Source organism: Vombatus ursinus, unplaced genomic scaffold (assembly GCF_900497805.2).
Source record: "Vombatus ursinus unplaced genomic scaffold, bare-nosed wombat genome assembly UNPS02014778.1, whole genome shotgun sequence".
NCBI lineage: Eukaryota > Metazoa > Chordata > Mammalia > Diprotodontia > Vombatidae > Vombatus > Vombatus ursinus.
In genome coordinates this window covers 9,009,071-9,034,862 of record NW_020954556.1, presented here as the reverse complement: position 1 = coordinate 9,034,862, position 25,792 = coordinate 9,009,071, and the positions used below count along the sequence as shown (strand labels likewise).

Here is a 25,792-nt window from a genome sequence, read left to right as displayed (position 1 = left end):
GCACTAGGAATGTAACAATCTGAAAGGGGAAAATCTCCTGAATAAAGCCCAATATAACCATGTGGTCAGAACTAGTTTTATTTTTTAAAAAAGGAATTTGTACTTTTACCAAAAATTAATGACTTATTTACTCTTGTCCCACTCTGATGTATTTTCTCTCTGCATATATGTAAAGTTTTATGGGTTTGATTTTTTAATGTAATTGTTATTGGTATATACTGAAAGGAATATTGAATCTAGAGTCAAAGGATCTGGGTTGGGACCCTAGCTCTGCTACTTACTAGTTATTTAAAAAAAGCTTGGGGATTTCCCAACATTGTGGTGTCTGGATCCCATGATACCAGCTCAGCTCCAGTCCTAAGCTTTGGGCTTTTTTGCTTCAAGTGTGTGTGGGCCCGGGAGGGGGCCAGCTGAGATAAAGGAGGGAGGGAGGTAAGGACCTCCTGGCCCACATCTTCCTTTTAGCTCTTGAGAAACACAATAGTTGACATGCAAAGTTCAGACAGATTGTCCCAACAGATTATATCCAAACTTGGCCAACAAATGACTGGATGGCTCCTTGCCCTTACCAGGCTCCTGACATGTCCTCTATTGTATGGAGTTCTAAGGACCCTTCTCAGGGAACCTGATTAATTCAGCAGGGAATCTGGGTGATGTTAAATTTTACAATAATATAACCAAGGATTCTGTTTACATTCCAATTCTTTGTTTCACTCTTTTGGAGTATAAAATTCTAGAGCTATAAGATATAAAGGTTAGAAAAAATAAAATAATAATAAAAAAGAAACCTCTCCTTAGGGTAGATGAAGAAACCAGTTCACCCCATGCCAAATCCACTTTATAGTTTATGATCTGTGTGTGTGATCCCCTTCTGTATTCACACTGATTGAAGGCTTCTTTTAAGACCTGTCCCATATGCATAAGATGGATACAGGCCTAAGAAGGGTGAGCAGCTTCGTAGGTTGGTACTCCCAATCAGCATGCATATACAATGTTCAACTGCCTTAATTTTTTTTTTTTTATCACCTTTGACCACACTAACCAGTAGTTCTTCTACTTCCTCTTGACCCAACTACTGGTGCTCAAAGAGCATGAGTATATGCAGATTGAGTTCAGTTAGTACTCCTAGCTTGACATTTAAGGTCCACCAGCACCTGGCTCCATCTTCCCCATGCAACTTTAGGTCCTGCAACTCATCAGCATGGATCCTCTATTCTAGACAGCCTAGTCACCTCATCATCCCCCCACATGTCGTCCTCATTTTTATTTTTTCCCCTCCTGGAATTCTTTCTTTATTTGTGTCATGAGAAGAGTGCTATAATGGAAGTTAGGAGGCCAGGGTGCTAGCTCCAGCTTCACTTTATTATTTTAGACAAATCACTTTCCCTATCTGGGAAGGGAATCACTTTCCTTTTCTGTAAAAAAAAAAATAAAGAAGGTTGGATTGGTGTCCTTTCTAATTCTGACCTATGATTCTATAAATGTGAGCTGTTATCATTATTACTGTTAATTATTATTATTTAATTCTTATCTTTATGTTGGTTGGAGCTCAGATTGAAATGATCTTGGAATAGGTCAGTATTCTGGTATTATTCTTTTATGTTTAGGATTCAACAAACAGCTGTCCTGATGGATAAAGTGATTGATTTTTTTTGTAATCTAATAAAGGAATTGAATAAAGTAATTGAATAAAGATCATCCTCTGTTGGCCTACTGATACTGCAACTTTAGTAGCAGACAGGATGACAGGGATGATATGTACTTCCTACCGTTATCACATTTTGATTTCTTCTGCTAGGTTTCTATATTGTTGCAAGCTTTTCATTTGATATAATTTGGAGGTTATGAAAGTTTGGTATGGCAACATCTGTTAAAAACATTGTCAATTTTTTGGTGGGTTATGTTATGTCTGGGTGATAATGGGCAATTATCTGTGATAATGCTTTTGTTGCAATACAGTTTATTTGTTGAGTTCTCAAGGATAATTTAAGGTTTGTATTTGCAGTACAGAGTTTAGCTGTCTTTTAATGAAGACTATCAAGCCTATCCATGGCATATAATTCTGGCCATTTGATTATAACTTTCTAGGTTTTCGGTAGTTCCTAAATATTTGCAACCTCCAGTAATATGCTGTACGGTTTCTACTGCTTTCTTGCAAACACCATCGATATGTTAGGACTTTTTAAGAATGAGTTTTCTATAGTTTATGTTAGCAATGACCTAATCCTATATTGCTCCCCTGAACCTCTCTTTTTCTGGTAACAAATAGACTTGATGCAGTCATTTAAATGCTTTTGTCACTGAATGAATTCATGGAAGGCCTTTTGATTCCATTCTTGTATCTTAGCTGCTTCCTAGACTCCATTTGGAGGTAGTTCAGTTACATTCAGTAACTCTAGTGGCAAATGTCTGTTGTCAACCATTACTATTTCTTTGGGAAGTAATGTCTGTTTATTTGGGAAATATAACTGTAAATTTTCAACCTATCAGTGTTCTTCTTTATTTTTGAGAAGGAAGTATTCATTTTTTTTTTTAGCTACCTCGGCATAGCAGAATTAATATTAACATTCCTCTCATTTTTCTCATCTTTTTCAACTGAGTTCAGTTAAAAACAGTACTGGGAAAAGTAGGTATCTTGTTATTACTCTTACATTTAATGTTCGATGGACTATTGCACAGGTGGGCAAAATAACTGCTTTTTGTAACTGAATAGAAGTATTCGGATGTAAATTCATCTTCTGCAGGCTTACTGAAAGCATCTTTTATATCAACTCTAATAGCCAACAAGAAACAGGAATAGTACGTAGCTCATCTTGTTCCCAGTGGTTTTAATTTCTTTCACTAAGTCTTTCTGTTTGGAAAGCTTCTAATTCCACGTAGCTTGCAGGTTATGAATATTTGATACTGCAACAGCTATTAAAAACACATTGTTCTTAACTTTTTGTAGATCAATGTTATATTCTGGCAACTGTGGCCAACAGTTTTATCTGATATATTGTTCTAATTCTGATACAATTTATTTGTTGAATTCTCAAGGATACTTTGAGGTATTTGTAAGGTGGTATTTAGTCCTTTTGCAACCTGCAATGATGTGCTGCTCAGTTTCTACTACTTCCTTGCATATCATCTGAACTGATCAATAAGTCTGGGTCCCTTAAGAACAACCCATCTGTAATTTTTGGTGGTGATAGCCAGATCCTAAATTATTATCATGTATGCTTCCATTTCTATGAACACATTTCTAGGACTTTGCCATTTGTTCAAAATTTCTTTGCTACATGTTGAGTTCATGAGGATGTCACTCAGAGAGAGTATTTTGGGATCAGTTCTTAGATTTTAGGCATTTCATAGATTTCCTCTCAAAACCATTTTCAGTTAGGTTTGACAAATCCAGTGGTGGGTACTTATTTGTTAGCCTTCACCATCACTTGGTGGAATGATATAGGTTTGTTCCCAGAGTATTTCTGTACATTAATAATCTGCTTATCTTGTGCTCTGAGAACATTTATCGATCCTCTTTTTCATTTTTGATGATGAAATGTTTATCTTTCTATACCTGCCTTAGGTTGATGTTAATATTATACCAATTTTTGTTAGCACACTTTTGAAATTTTATCATTTTTGTTATTATTACCTTTTTACTTCAGGTACAATTCAATTTAAAAATATTTAAAGCACCTACTATGTTCAAGTGTAGCACCCACTCCAGGTCACGTCCCCAGCTTAATTTGCATTGACTGAAGTCACATGATCAGATAGCAGCAAAACTAGGATTAGAACTCTGATTATCTGACTCCAAATCCAATTCTGTTTCCACTGTGTGTTTGCTGAATTGATCAGTAAACTGTCATCCCTGGAGGAAGGAACTTGCTCATTTTGGCATTTGTGTCTCCAATGTAGATATAAATGGCACATAGTAGGCACTAAATAAATGCTTATTCATTAATATGAACTTCAACATACATAGCTAAGATGATCCTGTTAGTTTTCCACAGGTTTCTCCATGCATTTTGAGTTTAGCACTCCAAGCAAATAGATTATACATAATAAATTATAAATGCTGTGGTATTTGCATTCTTTTTCATCAGGAATGATTCTAGGCACCTAAGAAGTTGAAACAAGCTTACTATATAGTAGGTCACAGTTACATATGTCTTTACAGTTTACAAAGAGTGCTTTCCTTTTCTATCAACTTTCTAAATTAAGCAGTAGTTTCCTTATTTTATGTGGGGAAATTGAGGCCAGATCATACAGCTGATTAATGTCAGAACCAGAATTCAAACCCAGGTTTTTTAATTTCCAAGTCCACTATATGTATTATCCACTATGCCATATGTCTTGCAGACTGTGAGCTCCTTGAGGTCAGGGACTATTTCATTTTTGTTTTTGTATCCCTAATGATTAGCACACAGGAGGTGCTTAATAAATGCTTATGGATAGCAAAAAAAAAAAATGATGCTGTTGCTTGCAAGCCTTCATATGGTATATTTCCACCCCATATCAGTTAATCAGTGAGTGCCAACTAGTCCTTATAAAGGGATATTGTTTAAAAGGCATATAACAAAGACAGAAGTATAAAACATCTCTCCCCAACCCAGAGGCTACACTATCCCTCTTATACACATACAGGATCCCTGGAGAAAGTGGGCTCAAACTTGAAGACAAAGCATACGAAAGCACCTATGGAGGAAACATTTTTTGTCTTCAGGGCACCTCTTGCCTTGGGAGTTCTTGTCTTTCTTTGTAGAATCCCTACCAAATTCACTTCTAGGTGTGGCATAGCTCATGGAAAAGTTGTTCCCTTTCTCAGATAGGCTGACTCCTGAAGGAGGAAGTGTCTCAGGTGCTGGGGCAGCACAATCCTGCACTGGGTCAAGAAGTCTCTTCTCAGGTATGGCTCCTCAGTGGACTCAGCTACATTGCTACCAGCTCTAGTGGTCTCTGCTACTGACTGGTAATGAAGGGGAACTCTGATGGTTCTTCTGACTTTTTGAAGTTCATAAGTGCATAACTTGATTTATTTCATCTTTGGATACTCATTCACCTAAGATCAAAAAAGCATAAATTCAAAGAAACAGGGACCATATATTAGGGGACACATGGCAGGCAACAGGGTGTGGAGATAAGGTAACTTAAACTGCTGTTCCTTCCCCAACCCAGATTCTACTCATTCCCCTTACTTAAAAGTAAGAGGAAGAGAGAAGGACAAAAAAAGATGGCACCACCACATAGCACCAGCCCCTCAGACACTTGTGTCTAGAAGAAAGTTCCACACATTGGATTGGAACCAGGTAGAGAATATTGTACATACTCTACGAACTGGGCTCTCATTGGCCAGCCTCCACTTCCCCCCATTACACAAGGAAATATGCTTAGGGAAAATTCTGATATGACACAAGTTCTAATGTCACTTTCCCATCAACCACTTGGTAAGTTGGGAGGTTGGGAGGACCTACCATTTTCCATCTCTGTGTCTTCTATGTGTTCGGCTCTCTAGAGGTAGAGGTTTAGAATTTTACTCATTCTGTGTGTTGACAATGATGGTAAGAGCTCCTTGTAGTCTCTTTCTTCTGATATTGTACTCCTCCTAACCTTAGACTGTGCTCTCATCTCTTCTCCAGTATTTGCTCTCATGAGAATTTAAAAAATCTAGTGGTATTGTAATCACTAGGTAATAGTTGCTCTCAGACTTCCTTATTTATAGTTCTTGGCTTGTTTTCAGGGATTTGTTCTGAAATAGCCTATGACTTTCGGTGCTGTGCAATTAGCAGCCCTCCACGGACCCAGTGGATTGGTCCACTTCTCTTCCTTCTCTCTCCCCTCTCCATGTGCGTCATCCCCACCCCCACCCTATATGTTGTAGGCAGCAGCTGAGTGAATTCACTTTTGCTCTCCTCTACTCCTTTAAATTCAGCCTGGCTGTGTTTCAACCTCTTTTATTTGGTGACATCATTTCCTGACCAACTTTCTCTAGCTAGAGATTAGCAGCTTCCTTGAAGTATCCCCTTTACCCACCTTCAGAGCCACTGTCCCTAACTCCTGCCCAAGTAACATCTCTCCATTGGTCTAAGGTTTGCACAGTACTTTCCTCACAACAACCCTGGGAGGTAGATAGTGAAAATATTGTTGTCCACACTTTACAGGTAGAGAAACTGAGGCTTTAAGATGTAACCCAAGGTCACGTAGCCAGGACATTTCTCAGTCCAGCATACTGACTCTTAAGATGAGTGCTCTTTCTGTTATATGGTAGTTGGGATGCACTTGTTTACTATATTATGTTGCCAATCAGAAACATTTACTGGATACGATTTTGAAAAGTGATTTGTATGTTGAACCTGAGACCTTAAAAACATAGAACTTGTAATGTGGAAGGAGCTTCTGAAGATTTGTAATCTACCTGGATTAGTATGGTTTTGGTAGGACGTTTCTTTTCTTTTTACTATATGCTACTTTCTCCCTTCCAGAAATTTTACACTTTGTAAGCCCTGATACTTCCTAGCTGTAAGACCTTGGCCTAGTATTCAATTTCTCTGAGCCTCAGTTTCCTCATCTATAAAATGGGAATATTTGCATTATCTGCCTTATAAGGTGTCCAGGGAAAGTATTTTGTAAACCTTAAAGTTATATAGAAACGTGAGCTGCTTTTGTTATTCTCTGCCTCCTTAAAGTAGGCTCTGATAGTCTCATGGTTTTACAATAGAGAACTGGGGCATGCAAACCACCCCCACTTTATGGTGGGGATAGTTCTGGTTTTCATTAATTACTGTATATGTATCAGTTTACTTTTCATATCTACTGCCTGGTTGCCCAGAAGGAAAATGAAACAGAGGGCCATCCTTGGTGACCCAGGACCTCATGGCCTCCTCTCTTCATCTTTGCCAAGTTTCAGGGTATCTCAGAGTCCAGAGGCTTGAAAATCTTTTCAGGGGTATGGAGATGAAAATCTAGGGGTTTTACTCACACTACTACTTAGGCTTACAATGTCCTTTTCCTCTCTCCCTCCTTTTGTTGAATTCCTAGAATCATAGACTCTTGGAATTGCAAGGTCCCTTAAATATCAACTGGTTTTACAGGTGGAAAACTGAGGCCCTTAGAGAGTAAGAACTTTGTCAGGGTCACACAGCTAATACATGGCAGAGACTCACAATCACCTTCTCTGACTCCAGTGCTCTTTCTTCCTTTGAACCTCATCTTGCATGCAAAGCCCAAGTCCTCCATCAAGCCATCTCTGATTTCCCCTGATTAGTCTCCTGAGACCTCACAGAGTTCTGTTTTGTACCTCTTTATTTCATGTAGCAGGTAATGTATTTCTTATTTACAATTTTAAAAAATATTATGCTCTAATCATCAATGGACACAAACATTTTAATATTAAAAGAAGAAAAAAGAGAATGGCAGGAGAAACTTAGCATTGAAGTTACTTATGTTATGGATCTTATCTCCCTTATTAGACTAGAGCCAGGGATGAGAAATCTGTGGCCTCTAGACCACATGTGGCCCTCTAGGTCCTCCAGTGTGGCCCTCTGACTGAATCCAAACTTCACACAACAAATCCCCTTAAAAGGATTTGTTCTGTAAAACTTGGACTCAGTCAAAAGGCCTCACCCAGGGACCCAGAAGGCCACATGTAACCTCAAGGCTGAAGGTTCCCCACCCCTGGACTAGACTAGCAGTTCTCAAACTTTTTTGTCTCAGGTCCCTTTACCCTCCCCCAAAGAATTTTTGTTTATATAGGTTTTATCTATTGTGATTTACAGTGTAAGAAATTAAAATATCTTAGTATTAACATGAAAATAGTTTTTACCTCCCCAACCTCCTGAAAGGTTTTGGTCCTTGAAACATGCTTTGAGAACCACTGGACTAGACTGTAGGGTCCATGAGGGCAGGGCCAATTTCTTATCAAAATTTTGTACCTCCCTCAATGCCTAATATTTTGTACCTTCCTCAATACTCTAGAGTCACACAGCAGGAAGCAGCAAACCCCAAACTATATACAGAGCCTCCTCTGAAGTCTGTTTAGTTACTAACTTTGTGGTAGCTCCCACACTCTTCAGGCCCCCAGGGAATTTGTGCTACTGATGGGATATCATTTACTGGATTGAAAGCTGCCCGGCCCAAGAGTCTGGAGAGAGCTTTAACTTCGATGTGGTTGGTTGTTTCTGTTTTGCTTTTTAAATGTGCAGGGAGAGAAGAGGTTGAGAAATACAAGCTCAGCTGCAAGGCCAGCCCTCAGCCAGATTGTGACAGAGGTGAATTTTGTCTTTGGCAGGTTTCCTACTTTTCTTTTCAGCGCCCTGGCACCCTATAATAAAAATAGCTCACGTTTAAGTACTTTCCTCTCAAGAGCCTCGTATGGGAGATAGTCCAATTATTATTGTCTCCATCCTACATGTGAATAAACTGAGTCTCAGGGAGATCATGAGACTTGTCCAAGGTTACATAGCCCAGGAGACTGAGACCCAAGAAGAGGGGGTTTCCAGCAATAGGAAGCTGCAAACCTCAAGCTATATAGAGTCTCCTCTGAAGGCTGTCTAGATACAGGCTTTAGTAATCGATAGAGCTGGGACTCCAATCTAGATAAGTAGGCTTCCTGGCTCCAAGTTCAGCATTCCTTCCACTAACCCATTGGACTATTTCCTGAGACGTTATAGCAAGGACAGAAGGACAAAACATCTCCCTTGTGAAATAATGCTCCCGTATCTGGTGTTTATTCATTACCCGCCCACTTATTTGAGGTTGAATTCTCTTAGGTTATTCAGTCCTTTAAGGCATTAGCTGAAAAACAGATTTAACTCTTATAGGTATGTGGATTATTAAAAAACATGGAATCATGGGATGTTAGAACTGGAAGAGATCTTAGAGATTGTCTAGTCCAGTGGTAGCAAACACAAATAGAAACTTAGAAAACCACTAATTAACATTATCTCGGTTGTATTGTTCTTTTATGTATTTTGTTAAACATTTCCCAATTATATGGCTGTATGGCTGCTGATGGAAAGTTTGATACCTCTGATCCAACTGTCTCATTTTACAGATGTGGAAATTGACCCAGAAAAGGGAAGTGACTTGCCCCAGGTCTCATAGCTATTTGAGACCAGAACTGGGACTCCAAACTTAACCTCTTGACTCTGAGCCAATGCTCTTTCCAATCTATGAATGGAGAAAGACATATGTGGTGTCTGAAGGCACCACGCCTATGGTGTGAAAGGTATTTTGGGACAGGTGTCTTTCCAATGCCCCTTGAATTATACCAATGAGGGGGGATGCCTGGAAATGATGAGATTTTAAGTGTCTTAAAACAGAGATGTCCAAGATGTGTCTAGATAGATAGTATAGGAATGGTGGTTAGAATTTTAAGTATGGATAAGGGGAAAAAGGAATGAAAACGTTTGTGTGTAATAGTGGATCTTTAAACTTAGGATGAGAGTTTTTCTTATTATTATACTAGATGCTAAATTATTCTTTCTTTTCAATCAATAAACATTTATTGAATCCTCTTGTACAGAACACTATTTTAGGCTAGGGGGGATATAAAGTTTACATAAGACATGGTCCTTGCCCTCATGGAGCTAGTTTGGTAGGTTAATAAGATACACACATAGGTAATGTATAATACCCAATATTACAGACAGTTAGAATACTATAGAGAGATAGAAAACAATGTCTGTGAAGTGTGATAGAGAAGATTGAAATTGGAGTCAGGAAGTTTCACAGGAAAATGAAATTTGAATTGAACTCTAGGGCAGCTAAGTGGCACAATGGATAGAGTGACACCCTGGAGTCAGGAAGACCTGAATTCAAATCTGGCCTCAGATACTTATTAGCTGTGTAGCCCTGGGCGAATCACTTAGCCCTGTTTGCCTCAGTCTCCTCATCTGTAAAATGAACTGGAGAAGGATATGGCAAACCACTCCAGTATCTTTGCCAAGAAAACCTCAAATGGGGTCATAAAGAATCAGACATAACTGAAATGACTGAAAAAACAGCAATAACAAGTAAAAGATGAGTAAGAATTCAATAAATGAAAGGAAAAAGGAAATTCCAGTTTAAGAAGTAGGGACGTCCTCAATTTGGAGTTAGAGAACCTGGGTTCAAATCCTAGCTCTGTTCTTTACACCCTGAATAACCACAGGCAAGTCATTTTAGCTCTCTGGGTCTCAATTTTCTGATCTATAAAATGAGGTGATAGACTCAGATGACCACTACATTCCCTTCTTATTCTATGTGTTTTTGATAGCTGGTTATCATAAGAGGAATCCAGTTTGGCTAGAAAGTAGAATGAGTGAGTGCAGGGGAGCTACAGGAGAGAGACTGAAAAGATTGAATAGGACTACATTGTGGAGGACTTTGAATGATCAGGCAAAGAAGGCTGGAGTCTCCTTGGTAGGTGATAGGGAGCTCCTGAAGACTTTTGAGCAGAGACGTGGCCAGAACTATATGTAAGAAAGGCCAGAGCTATAAAGGGGCTTTGCCTGGAGCAGATCATGAGGTTTGATTCCAACCTTGCTAACTTCCTCCCTCCTATGCACATTCCCCAAATTGTTTTAAAGATGATATTGAGTTTAAATAAAATTAAGACTGGGGCTTTTTAGAGAAGGAAATGTAGTCACAAACCATGAAGAGTAGGATATATGGAAAGGGGGCAGTCCCATATTATTGCTTTGATGACAGTAGGGGATTTTATAGTATAAATGACTACATAAACCTTAGGTTTCTTCTAATCCTAGGAGTTACTTTTCTTAGTTCCTCCTGCCCAATCCTAGTTTATGCCTAATCCAATGGTAAATAGAGGAGAGTTAGGAAGTATTCTGCCCTACCCCCATCCCACTCCCACCCCCACCCCCACCCCAGCAGCTAGGGAAGTGTTTGGGAAAGGATAACAAGTTGAAGGGGCAGGGTGACAGATTTAAAAAAAAGCCAACTGTCACTCTCTTTTAATTGCTCAGAGGCCAAGGTGATAAAGTGTCAACTAGAATGAACCAAGAGCAGACAGATGGTAGGGGTGCCCTTATATAGTCTAAGCATCAGCTGAGTGAATTCACTCCTACTCTCTACCACCCCAACCCCAATTTGGATGTCTTTCAGGGGACTTCTTTTAGTGATATATAACAGAATCTTTTTTTTTTAAACATTTTTACTGGTAGCTTTTGTTTTTACAAAATCTAAATTTCGCTCTGAAGCCCTTGTCCCAGAGAGCCATATCTCTTATTTCTATTTCAAAAGAAAAAGACAAAGAAAAAGAAAAAAGGGTAAAAGAAAAAAAATTAACAAATCTGGCTTCCAGTCTTATCATTCCACTGAAACTGCTCTCTCCAAAGTTACTAATGATCTCTTCATCGCTAAATCCAATAGTCTTATCTCAACCCTTATTCTCCTTTATCTCTCTGCACCCATTGGCACTGTTGATCACTCTCTCCCCCTTGATACTCTCTTCTCTCCAGGTTTTTGGGACACCACTCTCTCTCCTGGTTCTCCCCCTACCTCTCAGACTGCTTCTTTTCTGTCTCCTTTGCTGGATCCTTCTCCAGATGATGCCCTGTAACTGTAGCTGTCCCTCAGGGTTCTATCCTGGGCCCTCTTCTCTTCTTCCTCTACTTTATTTCACTTAGTGATCTCATCAGTGGATTTAATTATCTTCTCTGCTGATGATTCTCAAATCAGCTTTTCCTGCCCCAATCTCTCTGCTGACTTCCAATTTCCCATATCCAACTGCCTCTCAGATAGCTCACACTGAGTGTCCAGTAGACATTTTAAACTCAGTAAGTTCAAAACAGAACTAAATATCTTTCCCCCTAAACCCTCTCCCCTCTTACCTTCACTGTTACTGTAGAGGGCAACACCATCTTTCCCATTATCCAGGGTCTCAACCTAGGAGCCATCTTGAATTCCTAACTATCTTTCACTGCCATATCCAAACTGTTGCCAACGCCTGTCAATTTCACCTTTGCTACATCTCTTGAATACGCCCCCTTCTCTCCACTGACACTGCCACTCTCTGGCACAGCCCCTCATCACCTTGCCCTTGGATTATTGCAATAGTCCACCGGTGGGTCTACCTGCCTCCGATTTCTCCTCATTGTAATCCACCCTCTATTCAGCCATGAACATGATTTTCCTAAATCGAAGGTCCAATCATGTCTCTACTCACTAAACTCCAGTGGCTTCCTATGGCTTCCAGGAATAAATACAAAATGCTCTGTTTGGTCTTTAAAACCCTTCACAACCTATCCTCCTCTGACCTTTCCAGTCTTTTGACATTTTATTCCTTGACAGGTGATTTTCAATCGAGTGACATTGTCTTCCTGTCTGTTCCATGAGCAAGACACTCTATCTCTTGACTCGAGGAATTTTTTTCTGGCTGACCTCCATGTCTGCAATGCTCTCCCTCCTGTGTTCTAACTGCTGACTTCCCTGACTTCTTTTGGGTCCCAACTAAAACCTTCTAAAGGAAGCTTTCCCCAATCACTCTTAATTTTAGTGCCTTCCCCTCTGTTAATTATTTGCTATTTAACTTGTCTATAACTTGCTTTTGTTTACATGTTGTTTCCCCCATTAGATTGTAAGCTCCTTGAGGATTGGGACTGTCTTTTGCCTCTTTTTGTATAGCCACTGCTTAGCATGGTACTTGGCACATAGTAGGTACTTAATAATTTGATGGAGAAAAAGTGATCAATACATACCGAAAAAAAAAAAAAAGACTTCACATGCAATGTTCCATGCACATGAACCTCCCACCTCTGCAAAGGAATTGGGGGAAGTGAATTTTTATATTTCTTCATTGGGGTCAAGCTTATTTCACAAGGGCCTTGGGACCACAAATTTGCTCATTATGAACCCTGCTGAGCAGAATGTTATAGTTCCATTGTATGATCAAATACACGGCCCCATCCCTTCTGCTCCCCATCAGTTCTCCTTCTGTGAAAGATCCATCCCTTCTCCTCTCACCCCCAGCTCCCACGTCTCTAGTGAGCTTTATGACTCAGCTGCATCGAGGGATGCTCAAATAATTGAACAATTTTTTTTTCTGAAGAAAGGAAGAAATAGTAGAGAGTAGAATCCACATCTTCTTTTGGTGGACCTCACCCCTCCTATAAGGAGCCTAGTGAGTAAGGAGTCCTTATATTTTTTGAGAGGAAGAAAAACTGACTTTCCCTGACCCCTGATTGGAGACGAAGAGAGAAATTAATCCATCCAGTCAGGCTTACAGAGTGAATTTGTTTAAAAATGGAAGTTAAATGAGGCATTATGGGCACCCTGGGCCTTTCCTCCCAAAGGGCATTTGCCCAGCCTTCCGTGGGATGACGTTACATTTTTCAGACTTTATTCCAGAGGGTTTGGGGAAGCACAGAGGCCTTTGGACTTTGGGTAATTCGGCCTTAATCACCTGGCATTGTGGGAATGTGCCCGACAGCTGTGCAGAGGTGTCCTACTCTGCCTTTCTCTCATCTCTGGGGTGGAAGAGTCTAATGTGGTGCCTATAGCCCCAAGAGTTGAGGTTGTCAGAACCTGTCTAGTTTTCTCTTATTATTTTTTTCCCCCGCTTTCTTATTGCCGAGCAGCCACCGACCTTTCTCTCAGATCTCTTGCTCTCCACCCCTCCCCCTTTTCTACTTCCCCATCTCCTTATCTCTCTTGCTGGAAGACTCCCAGTTTCAATTCAGGGGAAGAGACTTCAGTTCCTTCTGAGCAGCAGCTGTTCCTTAGTTTTGGCAGTGCCCTGGACCTGCCTCCACTTCCTTCCCTTTCCTGAGTCCCAGGGAGACCCATTCACCAGCACCTCTTATGCAAAATTGGAACTGGAAAAAATCTGCAGAGGGGAGGGCCTGAGAATCCAGGGGAGCTTCTGCAGGTGCTACAGGTATCATTAAACCTGGTGATCCTACCCCTGTGCAAAGGACCCTCGTTCCTCTGCCGTCTTCTCCTTTTCCTCCATCTCTTCCTCTGGCTCTTCCTTGGTTGCTTCCTTTTTTTCCCTCCCTCTCCTCCTCCGTCTTTCTGTACCTTCTCTTCCTTCTGCTGCTTTCTCCTCTGCCTCCCCCTCCTCCTTTCCCGGGTATTGCTAACCAGCTCTTTTGTTCTCTTTCCCTGGGGAGGTTCTGGCTTCTCTCCCCTCACCCAGTCATTTGCTCTTTTGCCTCTGGTGCGAGGAGAAGTGGGGCTTGGCCTTGTTAAGGGAGTTGGGCAGGGCTGATCTGTGTCTCCTTAGGGACTTTCCCAAAGGCAGCCTCCTAATACTGCAGGGCTGAATCAGAGTGGCCAGGGTTCAGCTAGAGCTAAGCATTTGTGGGATGGCCTGCACTTTGGGTAGGGATAATAATGGTTCCTATTTAAATCTATCTATCTGTCTGTCTGTCTGTCTGTCTGTCTGTCTCTCTCTCTCTTTATCTATCTGTCTATCATCTCTCTCTCTGCCCTTAAGGTCATAGGATCTAGAGCTTAGAGCTGGAAGGGTCATTGAGTTCCCTCATTTTGCTGATAAAGATCCAGAGGCCCAGAGAGCTTACCCATGTCTGCACAGCATATAATTGTCAGAGCTGGGGGTCCCACTTAGTTCTCAGGACTGCAGGCCTAGCATTTGTTCCACTCCTCTACTCTGCCTTTCCAGGACTTGGCAATTGGCTGGATGGAGGTGGGCTGTGAGGCCGAAGGACACACTGATGTTGGCCGCAGTCTGGGCGGTTGGGAGGGTGGTGATGCCATTAACAGACATGCCACCTCTGGGAACTGCCTGGCATCCTAGGTATTTGCCTCATTGCCTTATGGAGGGTATCCCTCCCAGGGCTGATTAGACTGATGGTGTGCTCTCCTTATAGTTTCTCTGCTTTGTCTTGGGTAGTCACTTGCTGACTGACCGTGAGTCAGGCACCTTACTTCACATTGACTCTTTTTTTTCTGCTGACTAAAAACCCATGTGGGCTCATGCCCTCCTGGAAAAATGAGAAGGATTGATCTCCTGGATTGTGCTTCAGGATTCTGCTCTGAGAGGAGTGATACGAAGTGGAGTCTGTCTCTGAAGGACTGAGCTCCCTCTGTCATTAATCTAACTCAGCAAGAGCTATGTTCAGAAATGCAATCAGTACACTGGACTTGGAGACCAGAAATTCCATCTTAGACATTTCCTGTGTGACCCAGGGCTTAACATTAAACCTGTAACAGGCTCAGTTTCCCCTGTAAAATAGGGATAATAATAGCACCTGCCTCACAGAGCCATTGTGAGGCAGCTAGGGTAGCACAGTGAATAGGAACACCTGATTTCAAATCTGGCCTCAGACGCTTACTAGCTGTGTGACCCTAGGCAAGTCACTTAAACATTATCTGCCTCAGTTCTCTCTACTGTGTAATGGGGATAATAATAGCACCTACCTTCCACAGTTGTTGTGAGGATCAAATGAGATAATAATTGTAAAGCACTTAGCACAGTGCCTAGCACAGAGTAGGCATTTAATAAATGTTAGTTATTATTATTATTATTATTACTACAAAATAATGTGAGGTACTTTGCAAACCTTAAAGTGATATATAAATGTTATCATCTATTATTATTCAACAAATGTTAAGTGTTTGATGTTTATAAAGCTGTGAACTATATAGGGAAGGCATGTGGTGTAGAAGAATGAGTACTATGTTTGAGTACTGCCTTTGATCCTAGTTTTGGACAAGTCATTCAACCTCTGAGCCTCAGTTTCCTCATCTGTAAACTTGGAATGATTATGGCACCTACAAGTTTGTGGGGAAGATCAGACGAGCTATTGTGGCAAGATTGTTTTTAAAAGCCACATGAATATTAGCTATCATTATTGCTAGGTCCTGTGGCAGTTATGAAAGTAAGTAAAGGAAGCATAGTCTCTATCCTCTAGACCAGGAGTGGGGAACCTGAGACCTTGAGGCCACATGTGACCCCTAGATCCTCATGTGTGGCCCTTTGACTGAATCCAAATTTCACAGAACAAATGCACAGGTTCCCCACCCCTGCCAGACCTTACTGTATAGTAAGGGAGATGAGATGCGTCCACCCATGGCAGTCATTCCAAGTGGAACATACTTTGTTCATGAGAGCTTAGTGCATAGTCATGGCTTAATAAAGGCTTGTTGACTGATTGATTGATAGATGAGGGGTGAACACAAAATGCTGTAAGAGTCTATACTGGGGAGATATCCTTTCTGATTGAGGTGGGGAAGTTTGCATTGGAACTAGTTTTGAAAAGAGGGGGTTAAATTTTAACAGGAAGAGACTGTTGAAGGAAGGTAATTCAGGCATTTTTATATCCAGAGAATGTCAGCCAAAGTACTGAGGTATTACAAAAATATGGACTAATTAAGTCTTGGAATGATGAATAGGCTAGCTTGAATGGATCCTGAAGAAGAATAACACCAGGGAAGCCTGCATGGGTGGATTGGAGCCAGATTATAGAAAGCTTTGAATGCCAGGCTGAGGAATTTTGCTTTTATTTAATGGAGAGTATTTGGCTTTTATTTAATGGAGAGTAGGGAGCCATTGAAGGTTCTAGGACAGGAGAATAACATCATAATGAGAGGGCATGAAGAAAGAGTACTACATTTAAAATTAGGAGATGGGTTTAAATCTGAGCACTATTATTTAACACGTGACCAGGGGCCTGTGTTAGAGGATGCCTAAGATTTTTTCTAGCTTTAAGTTCTGTGATGAAACACATCTATTTTAGAGACAGAAAGGGGGAAGGTGTTGGCTTTTCCCTAGCTCCACATGAATTAATGAATTAGTCCCCTAAGGAAACTACAAAGGAGTGAGGTTTGTAGGATCAGCTCTCCCACTTTCTCTTCTCCCTGAGGAAAGCTTGAGAGGGTCTGAGCCTCTACCTTGAAGTGACTTAGGGAAGGAAGGAGGAGGAAGAAGAGATATTTGGGAGGAAAGTTAATAATCTCAGCTTTGGATACATTGGGTATAAGAATTTGGGACTAAAAGAACATCCAGGTTGAGTTGACCTGATGACAGTTGGAAATGTGGTCTGGAACTCTAGAAAGAGGTTGGAGCTTAAAATATGTATTTTGGAGTTATTTGTGTAGAGGGAAAGTTGTAAGAGTAGGTGAGATAAAAAAGGGAGAGAGTATAGAAGGCAAAGAGATTTGGGGTACACCTAAGTTAAGGTGGCAGCTAGGTGGCACAATGGATAGAGTGCTGCTCCTGAAGTCAGGAATATTCATCTTTGTGAGCTCAAATCTGTCCTTACATATTTATTAGTTGTGTGATCCTGGACAAGTAATTTAACCCTGTCTGCCTCGGTTTGCTCATCTCTGAAATGAGTTGGAGAAGGAAATGGCAAATCACTCCAGTGTTTTTGCCCAAAAAAATCCCATAATGGGGTCATGAGGTAGGATCTGACTGAAAATGACTGAACAACAACAAGTTAAGGTGATGAGAAGAGAAAGAGAAATCAGTGAAGGAAATAGAGGAAAGGGGTCACCATAATCAAGATGAAGCAAGGGAGTATGGTATACTAGAAGTCAGAGTATAGACAAGAGTCTTTGCTGGCACCTCAAATTCAACAGGTCCCAAGCCAGACTCATTATCTTTATCCCTCCAACTTGTAGCTGCCTTTGATTTCATTATTTCTGTCAGGGGGACTACCATTTTTTCATAGCTTTCCATATTTGAAACCTTAGTGTTATCTTTGATTGTCCCCATGCATACTTCTTGTATCCAATTAGTCACTAACTTTTGATAATGCTACCTCTGAAATACCTATGTGTGCTCTGTGCTCCCACCAAACTGGGCCACTTGCCATTCCCCATGTGCACACCCTATACATTCTTGCCTCCATATTTTCACTTTCACTTTTCCCAATGGGAGATGGCATTAGAATTGGGATTTAAAGGATACACTGGAATTCAACAGAAATTCCTCCCCTATAACCATCCTCCCCAAACTATCTCCATCCTATTTTGAATTCCTACCTGTTCTTTAAATCCCAATTCAAATGCCATTTACCATAGGAAGCTTTCTGTGCTCTCCCTATCCTGTACATTCCCATCAATACTGAATGTCCCCTTAGGATCAAACGAGATAATATCTATAAAGCGCTTAACACTGTACCTGGCACATCATAGGCATTTAATAAATGCTTGTTCCCTCCCCCTTAGATTTCACATAGCACTTTGTTTTGTAACCCTAATATACTCTTAATATAATTTGATAGATTATTAATTATCTATGTTTATGGTCTCCAGTAGACTATAATCTCAGGGAGGCTATGGACTGTGTCTTATTTAAATTATACCTTTCCTCCAGCGCCTAGCACTGTGATGAATGAATGAATAAATAGTAGATGATTAATAAATATTCATTGAATCAAGGATGAAGTGACCTGGACACTGTGCTCTGGATAGATGCTAGTTTCGATATTAATCCTTTCCTTAGTCTCCAGTTGTCAGTGTCTATCCCTCTCCCCTCCTCCATTACACTGATGATGCTTTCCATTTATTTAGGTATGTATGGTTGTGTTTCCCAGTGAAAGCTCCTTGAAGGCAGAGACTATTTGGGGTTTTGTCATTGTATCCCTGGTGCCTAGGATAGAGCTAGTCCATTGTAGGTGCTTAATAAATGCTGGTTGAATTGAAATAAAAGGCCATTGGACTTAGCAATAAGGTCACTGTTGTCCTCAGAGCAATTTTAGTAGAGTGGTAGGTAGGAGTGGAAGTCAAATTTCGAGGACTTAAGGAGTAGGTGGTATTGAAGCCATGTCACTGGCTGTGGTTTTGACATGGGCGGCCCAGGCACCTGGATGCAACAAAAGGGGACCACCCTTGGCCCAGATGGAGTTGCCAAGGACTGCTTAGGCAAGGTGATGGCTCTGTCCTCTTGAAAATAGAGCAAACAGCCCCACCCCTTGCTGGTTATCATTATATTACCTCCTCCTCACCCCCCCAGCTCTCTGAGGGTTTCTTTAGAGGGTACAACTATGGGGAAGTTGGTCAAGAGTTTACCTTTGTAGGCTATAGCTAGCTGAGGAATCCTACTCTGCTAGTGTCTGGTGGTCTGGTCCTTTATTCCTTACATTGTAATTACATATGCCTAGCTGAAAAGTGCTTGTCACTGGGCTGTCTGAGAGTGTCTTACGCTCTCTGTGCCCTGGAGAGTGATGTTCCCATGCAGGGACTCCCACTGCTCTTTATGTGCTCTGGGGAGCTGGAGGTAGTTGGGTGCTGATCCTGGACTAATTGAGCTACCATTGAGGCTCATGGGCTGTTCTATTCTTAGATTTCTGTCTGAACTACACTATTCTGAGGGCCTGTGTTACTCATCAGTAGAAAGAATAAAATGGTGCGGGGGAGGGAGATATTGCTGTAGAAAAGATGAGGAAGTGAAAGTATCACCTGTCTATTGGGTATTCTATTCTTTTAAAAAGTGTAGGAGTGAAGGTGAGGCAAGAAAGGGGACCGTGGTTGGAGAGTATTTTGTTTTTGATTTGCAGGAGAGGGGAAACCTGAGCATTATTTTAGGCAAAAGGGAAGGAGCCAATGGATAGGAAGAAATTGAGGATTCATGAGAGAGAAGGATTCCAACAAGAATCTTGCTGGAATCAGTAAGGTTCCAGATGGGTTAGGAAGGGATAGAATCCAAGCCCAGGTGGAAGGATATCATTTTAGCCTTGGCAAGGAGGTGGACATCTCTTCCAATGACAAGAAAGAGGAGAGTGGGTACAGATACAGTAATGTTTAGGTGGTAAGGAGGGGAATTGAGAAATGCATATCTAAGTCTCAGAAAAGTAAGAAATGAGATTATCTTCTGAGAGGGTGGAGAGGTAGTTGGGGCTTAAAGAGACCGGAAGAGGTTTAGAATAGTACCTAGGCAATGGTTAGCCGATGAATTAAATAACTGACTGCTACGCAGGAGTGAAGGTTCAGCTAAAATGAAATTGCTTGAATTTGTAATTGATTAAGTCAGTAGGGTTTAGGGATATTCTGTAGCTCTCATCAGCAGAGAAATCAGATGGTTGAGGTACCCAGAGTTGATAGGGGGAGCTGTAGAAACATGAAGGGCATGAATGATTCTATTATTATGGCTAGTGAATTGTTGAAGTGGCTAGATGGGGGAAACCCGAATAAGGACAATGGATTGGGAAAAGGAGTTAAGGTACCAGAGCTCATCATGGGGATGAAAAGTAGTTTCAGGGGCAGCTGGGTGGTACAGTGGATAAAGCACTGGCCCTGGAGTCAGGAGGACCTGAGTTCAAATCCAGCCTCAGACACATAACATTCACTAGCTGTGTGACTCTGGGCAAGTCACTTAACCCCGATTACCTCATTAAAAAAAAAAAAAAGTAGGCTCAGTAATAGTGAAGGAGAGGGAGAGGTGGAAGGCTGTTATGATTAGAAAGTAGAATTTCAGAGTTTTAGCCTCATGGGATCATAGATTTAGAGCAGGAAGGGACCTCAGAGCTCAACCACCCTTATTTTACAGTTGAAGAAGCAGAGTAACAGCAAATATTAGAATCTATGCCTTTGACTGCAAATCCAGAACTCTTCTACTTGCAACAACCTGAGATGGTATAGTTACTAAAGAAGGTTGAGAGATTAACTTGGAGGTCAGTAGTTGATAGCGGCAGAAAGAGAAAGAATGAGAGGGAGAGAGAGACACACCGAGTGAGAGAGACAGAGACAGAGAGAGAAATTGAGAAAGAGCAAACTACAGTCTGATTTCATGAACTTTGAAGAAGGAGAGTTTTGGTGAAAGAAAAGTGGTAGTGATGGTGGAGGAGCAAAAGGCATGCATGCTGATACCCTATAACTTAGAGAATGTAGGAGAAATAACTTATACTGGAGAGAATTTTAAGGAATGGAGTATTAGGGCAAAATTAGATTTCATTTGATATTCAAGAATATTAGAAAGGTTAGAAGATGTAAGCAAATTTGTTTATGTAAAGAAAAAAGACTATGACAGCATTTTATGTGGTAGCAAAAAACTGGAAACAAAGAAGGTGTCTGTCGATTGGGAAACCTGAAAAAATTGAGATGTGAATGTTATAGAATATTGTGCCATAAGAAATGGTGATCATAAGGTCATAAATTGACACCTGGAAGGGACTTAAAGCCCATGTAGACCATCTTCCTCATTTTACAGGTGAAGAAATTGAGGCCCAGGAATGTGTAGTGACGTGCCCAAGGTCACTCAGGTAGTAAGCTTTAGAGGTAAGATTCTAATCCAGGTCCTCTGACTCCAGAGCCAGTGCTTTTTTCTACTATACCATCTGAGGAATTCAGAGAAATAAGGAAAGACTTATGTGAGCTGAAATAAAATAAAGTGAGCAGAACCCAGAGAACAATACACACAATGACTACAATAATGGGAAGTCAAAGAACATAAAGTAAGCAGAAGGTTGTGTGTGTATTGTAATGATCATTCTTGGCCCTGGAGAAGAGTTGATGCAATATACGTCCTCTCTTTTCTTGAAGAGTAGGGCGACTATGGGTGTGGAACATGGTGTGCATTCTCATATGCAGTCACTGTGCCATTTGGTTGACTTTCCTTGACTGGTTTTCTTTATCTCAAGGGAAGGCTCACTTTATGGTGAAGGGCTCCCTGGAAATGATTACAGTGTAAAAACAAAAAGCAACAATTAACCTTTTTAAAATGGAGGTTCCAAAGGGCACTTAAGAGGAGTCTGTTAGATGGGCTGGCAGGGGAAGTGGGACTAGAGGAAGTGGAAGACTAAGGTGTAAAGAGATAAAAGTCTGGGAGGAGGTGATAAGGCAATGTAGCTTGTATCTCAGGCAGTAAAACTGAGTGACAGAGAATGGGGAACCTGAAGGTCTCAACCTTCTGGTTGGCTAGTCCAACCTCCTCATTTTGCAGGTGAGGAAACTGAGGCCAAGAGGTTAAGATACTTGTCACACAGGAAGAGAGGCAGTATGATAGAGGAGAGGCCAGTAGAAGTAATAGTTTCGACATTCCAGGCAGAATGTTTGTAAAGTACAGCAGAAAGACCCTCACAAACCTTACTCTCAGGTAGGACTTTAGGTCTTGCCCAATTCAGTTCTCCTGGCAGGGTGAGAAGAGCAAGGCTTACAGACTTGCCTCCTGCGTATCTTGCCCCAAGATGATGACAAGGTGGACCTCCTCTTTTGACTAATTCAGAACATCATTCCTCTGATTCTAGGTCTAGAATAGGGTGTCTGGTAACCTATTTAGAGTATTGAGAGCTAGAAGGGACCTTCAGTCAATCAACAAATATTAATTAAATGCCTACTACATGCCATGCACTGGGTTAGATGTTGGGGATACAAGGAAATAGGATGGAAAAAAAATCCCTCCTCACAATGAACTTAAATTCTAATATACAATAAGTACATTTGAAATGTGTGGAACATATTATGTAATACATATTTATGTGTACAAGTACATATATATACATATATATATATATACCTATAGCAGAAAAACAAAATTAATAAATACAATTACATACAAAGTAGTTAAATAAGGGGGGGATGGCCAGTATAAAGACTGGAGATACAGTATCACTTGTGAAGAAAAGAGAGGAGGCCTGTTCGACAGGATTGCAGATTTCATGAGGTGAATTAATGAAACAATAAGACTAGAAAGAAGTCTAACCTTTTCATTTTGCCAGTGAGGAAACTGAGGCTAAGATCCACTTAACTGAGGTTAAGTGACTTGTCCATAGTCAGTCAGTTAGCATTGGAGAGAGGTTTTGCATTCAGATCTCCTGATTCCAAGCTCAGATCCAATACTCCTTCCACTAATCCCATACTTGCTGTAAAATGTTCTTCCAAGGAGCCAAAAATATAGTTGTCCTCCTGTATTCTTATGGAAATAAAGTGAAGGAAAGGGCCATGCTGCCCCAGAATAGTATGGCATGGTGTGGTGTAGTATAGAAGAATATAGTAGTTATTTATTTGGTCTAGACTTTGTATTTGGGGGGCTTTCTCATAATCTCTCTCCTGTTCAGTTAAAAAGCAGTCTCTTGGGTGGAGGTACTACTAGTAAGGATGTGTTGGTAGAAGGAAGTAGAACTCAGGAATGTATGCTTGCCATGTACTCCCAAGGATTTGATCTTGTATTACTATCTTTACTTCTTCTTGGGAAAGGGATTACCCTTCTCGATGAACCTGGCATAGCTTTGCATAGGTTTTTCTAGTTACTGAAGCTGATGATTGGGCTTCTCCAGAGTGGAGGTAGATCTGTGGGAACTGGCTGGAGTGGAGAATTTTATGCCTTGGAAAGGAAAGCTACTGAAGACCCTAGTTACACTGCTTTATAGCTATGAGCTAAGTCCTAGAGAGATTCCTAAATAATTTCCTAACGAGGTTACCCCTCCTCAACCTTCTTCTGTCTTGCAGGGTGATGTGAGCAGAGCACAGGAATGCCTTATGTGGATCGGCAGAATCGAATTTGTGGGTTCTTGGACATCGAGGACAATGAGACCAGTGGCAAGTTCCTACGGAGATACTTTATCCTGGACACCCAGGCTAACTGCCTCCTCTGGTACATGGACAATCCTCAGGTGAGATGAGCCATGAGCCTGTGGCTAACCTTATCAGCTTTATCTGGTTGATCCATTATCAGCATGGACGGCAAAAAACTTGACCCATTCCTCCCCCTCTCCCCATGAAGAAAATGTCACAGAATTATAGAATGGAAGGGATCTGAGTGGTCTGTCCACCCCTTATCCAAAGCTGGAACTCAATTTATAATATCCTTGACAAGTGGTCATTTACCCCTCCTCTTGAAAACTTCCAATGACAGGGCATTCATTCCTTCCTGAGGCAGCTAATTCACTTTTGGACAGTTCTGATACTAGAAAGCTTTCTCCTCATAGCAAGCCAAAGTCTGTCTCTCTCCCTGTAGCCTCTACCCATCGGTCCCAGTTCTGACCTTCTGGGACCAAGCAGAGTAAGTCTTATCACTTTTTCCCATGGCAGCTCTTGTGGGAGCTATCATGTCTGCCAAAGTCTTCTCTTTTCCAGGTTAAAATATCCCTACCATCCTTTACATGACATGGCTGTATCCCCCAACTGTCCCGCTTGCCTTCCTCTGAATGCTCTCCAGCTTATTAGTTGCCCCAACTTTGAACTTCTGTAGAAAGGCCACTCATCTGTTGGGATGGTGAGGCAGACCTGTGGGGTTCACAGGGTTAATGGAGGTTGTTAGGCACCTCTGGGATTCATGGGGACCAGGTAGAGCAGCTTTTTCGGCCTCTGGCAAGCCTGTTGCCCACAGCTATGATTCAACAAATGACAACCCTAAACAAAAGCCACGGACCAGAGAGTTCAGCAGAATAGGGGAACAAAGGGATAGGATGGTCAGATGCCAGGACTCAGCTAGATGGGCCAAGTACAGAATCAGCACTGTCAGAAGAGAGTAAGTGAGATCATACAACCAAGAGCACACCAGGTGCTACAGGAAGGAAGGAAATAAACATTTATCAGGCTCCTACTATGTGCCAGGCACTGTGCTAAGTGCTTTACAAATGTTATTTCATTTGATTCTCATATCCCTGAGAGGTAGGTACTATTATTATCCTCATTTTTACAGTGGAGCAAATGGAGGCAGACAAAGGTTAAGCAATTTACTGTAGGTCACACATAGCTAGTGTCTGAGGCTGGATTTGAACTCAGATCTTCCTGACTCCAGGCCCAGCATTCTGTTTGTCTCTGCTACTTGCTACATTTGGCAAGTTAGTTCCCTAATCTTAATTTTTCCTTTTGTAAAATGAGGTAGTTGAATCAAATAATATATATATATTTTCATTTAAGAAGCATTTTTTTTTTCTTCCTCTCCCATCTCCCTTCCCCTGGAGGGAAAAAAGGGCAAACAAAACCCATGTAGCACATGTGAATTCCCAAACAAAACAAGTTTCTACATTGGCCACATTCAAAAAGCATGTCTCAGTCTTCATATTTAGTCTCTCACTCCTCTGTCAGGAAGTATGGGTAGCATTCTTCATCCTTGGTCCTTTGGAATCATGGTTGGATTAGCTAATTTTTAAGATAGTGCCAGCTAGATCTCTATGAACTAATGAGAGCAAATTCAGCAGAACTAGGAGAACAATTTATTTTTTTTTAGTCTTTTATTTTATTTTTTAAAATTTTTTTAAAAATTAATTTATTTTGATTTATCAACCATCACTTCCATAAGCTTTTGAGTTTTAAATTTTTCTCCCCCTCCCTCCCCAAGATGGCATGCAATCTGATATAGGATATACATATCCATTAGGAGAACAATGTATATGATTACAATGACATTTTAGAGGAAAAACAGCTTTGAAAGACTTTAGGACTCTGATCAATGTGCTGATAAACCATGAGTGCAGAGGACCGAAGACAAAACAGAGAGGTGACAGCCTTAAACTGTAGTGAGAGACATACATTTTTGGGAATAGTCAATGTAGGAATTTGTTTTGCTGGACTTTGCATGCTTATTACGAGGGTTTTGTTTTTCTTCTTTCTTTCTTTCATTTTCCTTCCTTCTTTCTTTCTTTTTCTTTCTTTCTTTCTCTTTCTTTCTTTCTTTCTTTCTTTCTTTCTTTCTTTCCTTTCTTTCCTTTCTTTCCTTTCTTTCCTTCCTTCCTTCCTTCCTTCCTTTCTTCCTTTCTCTTTCTTTCTTTCTTTCTCTTTCTTTCTTTCTTTCTTTCTTTCTTTCTTTCCTTCTTTCTTTCTTTCCTTCTTTCTTTCCTTCCTTCTTTCCTTCTTTCTTTCTTTCTTTCTTTCTTTCTTTCTTTCTTTCTTTCTTTCTTTCTTTCTTTCTTTCTTTCTTTCTTTCTTTCTTTCTTTCTTTCTTTCTTTCTTTCTTTCTTTC

The 25,792-nt window shown here is 40.9% G+C and overlaps 1 protein-coding gene across 1 annotated transcript in view; it reads left to right on the top strand.

The window, feature by feature from the left end:
* PLEKHA2 (pleckstrin homology domain containing A2) overlaps positions 1-25,792 on the top strand; it is a 105,059-nt gene that overhangs the window by 7,092 nt on the left and 72,175 nt on the right. The window contains exon 2 of the mRNA XM_027865272.1: positions 23,335-23,498. Within this exon, the coding sequence (XP_027721073.1) occupies positions 23,358-23,498 (141 nt within the window). The 5' untranslated portion in view covers positions 23,335-23,357. The remainder of the gene's footprint in view (positions 1-23,334; positions 23,499-25,792) is intronic.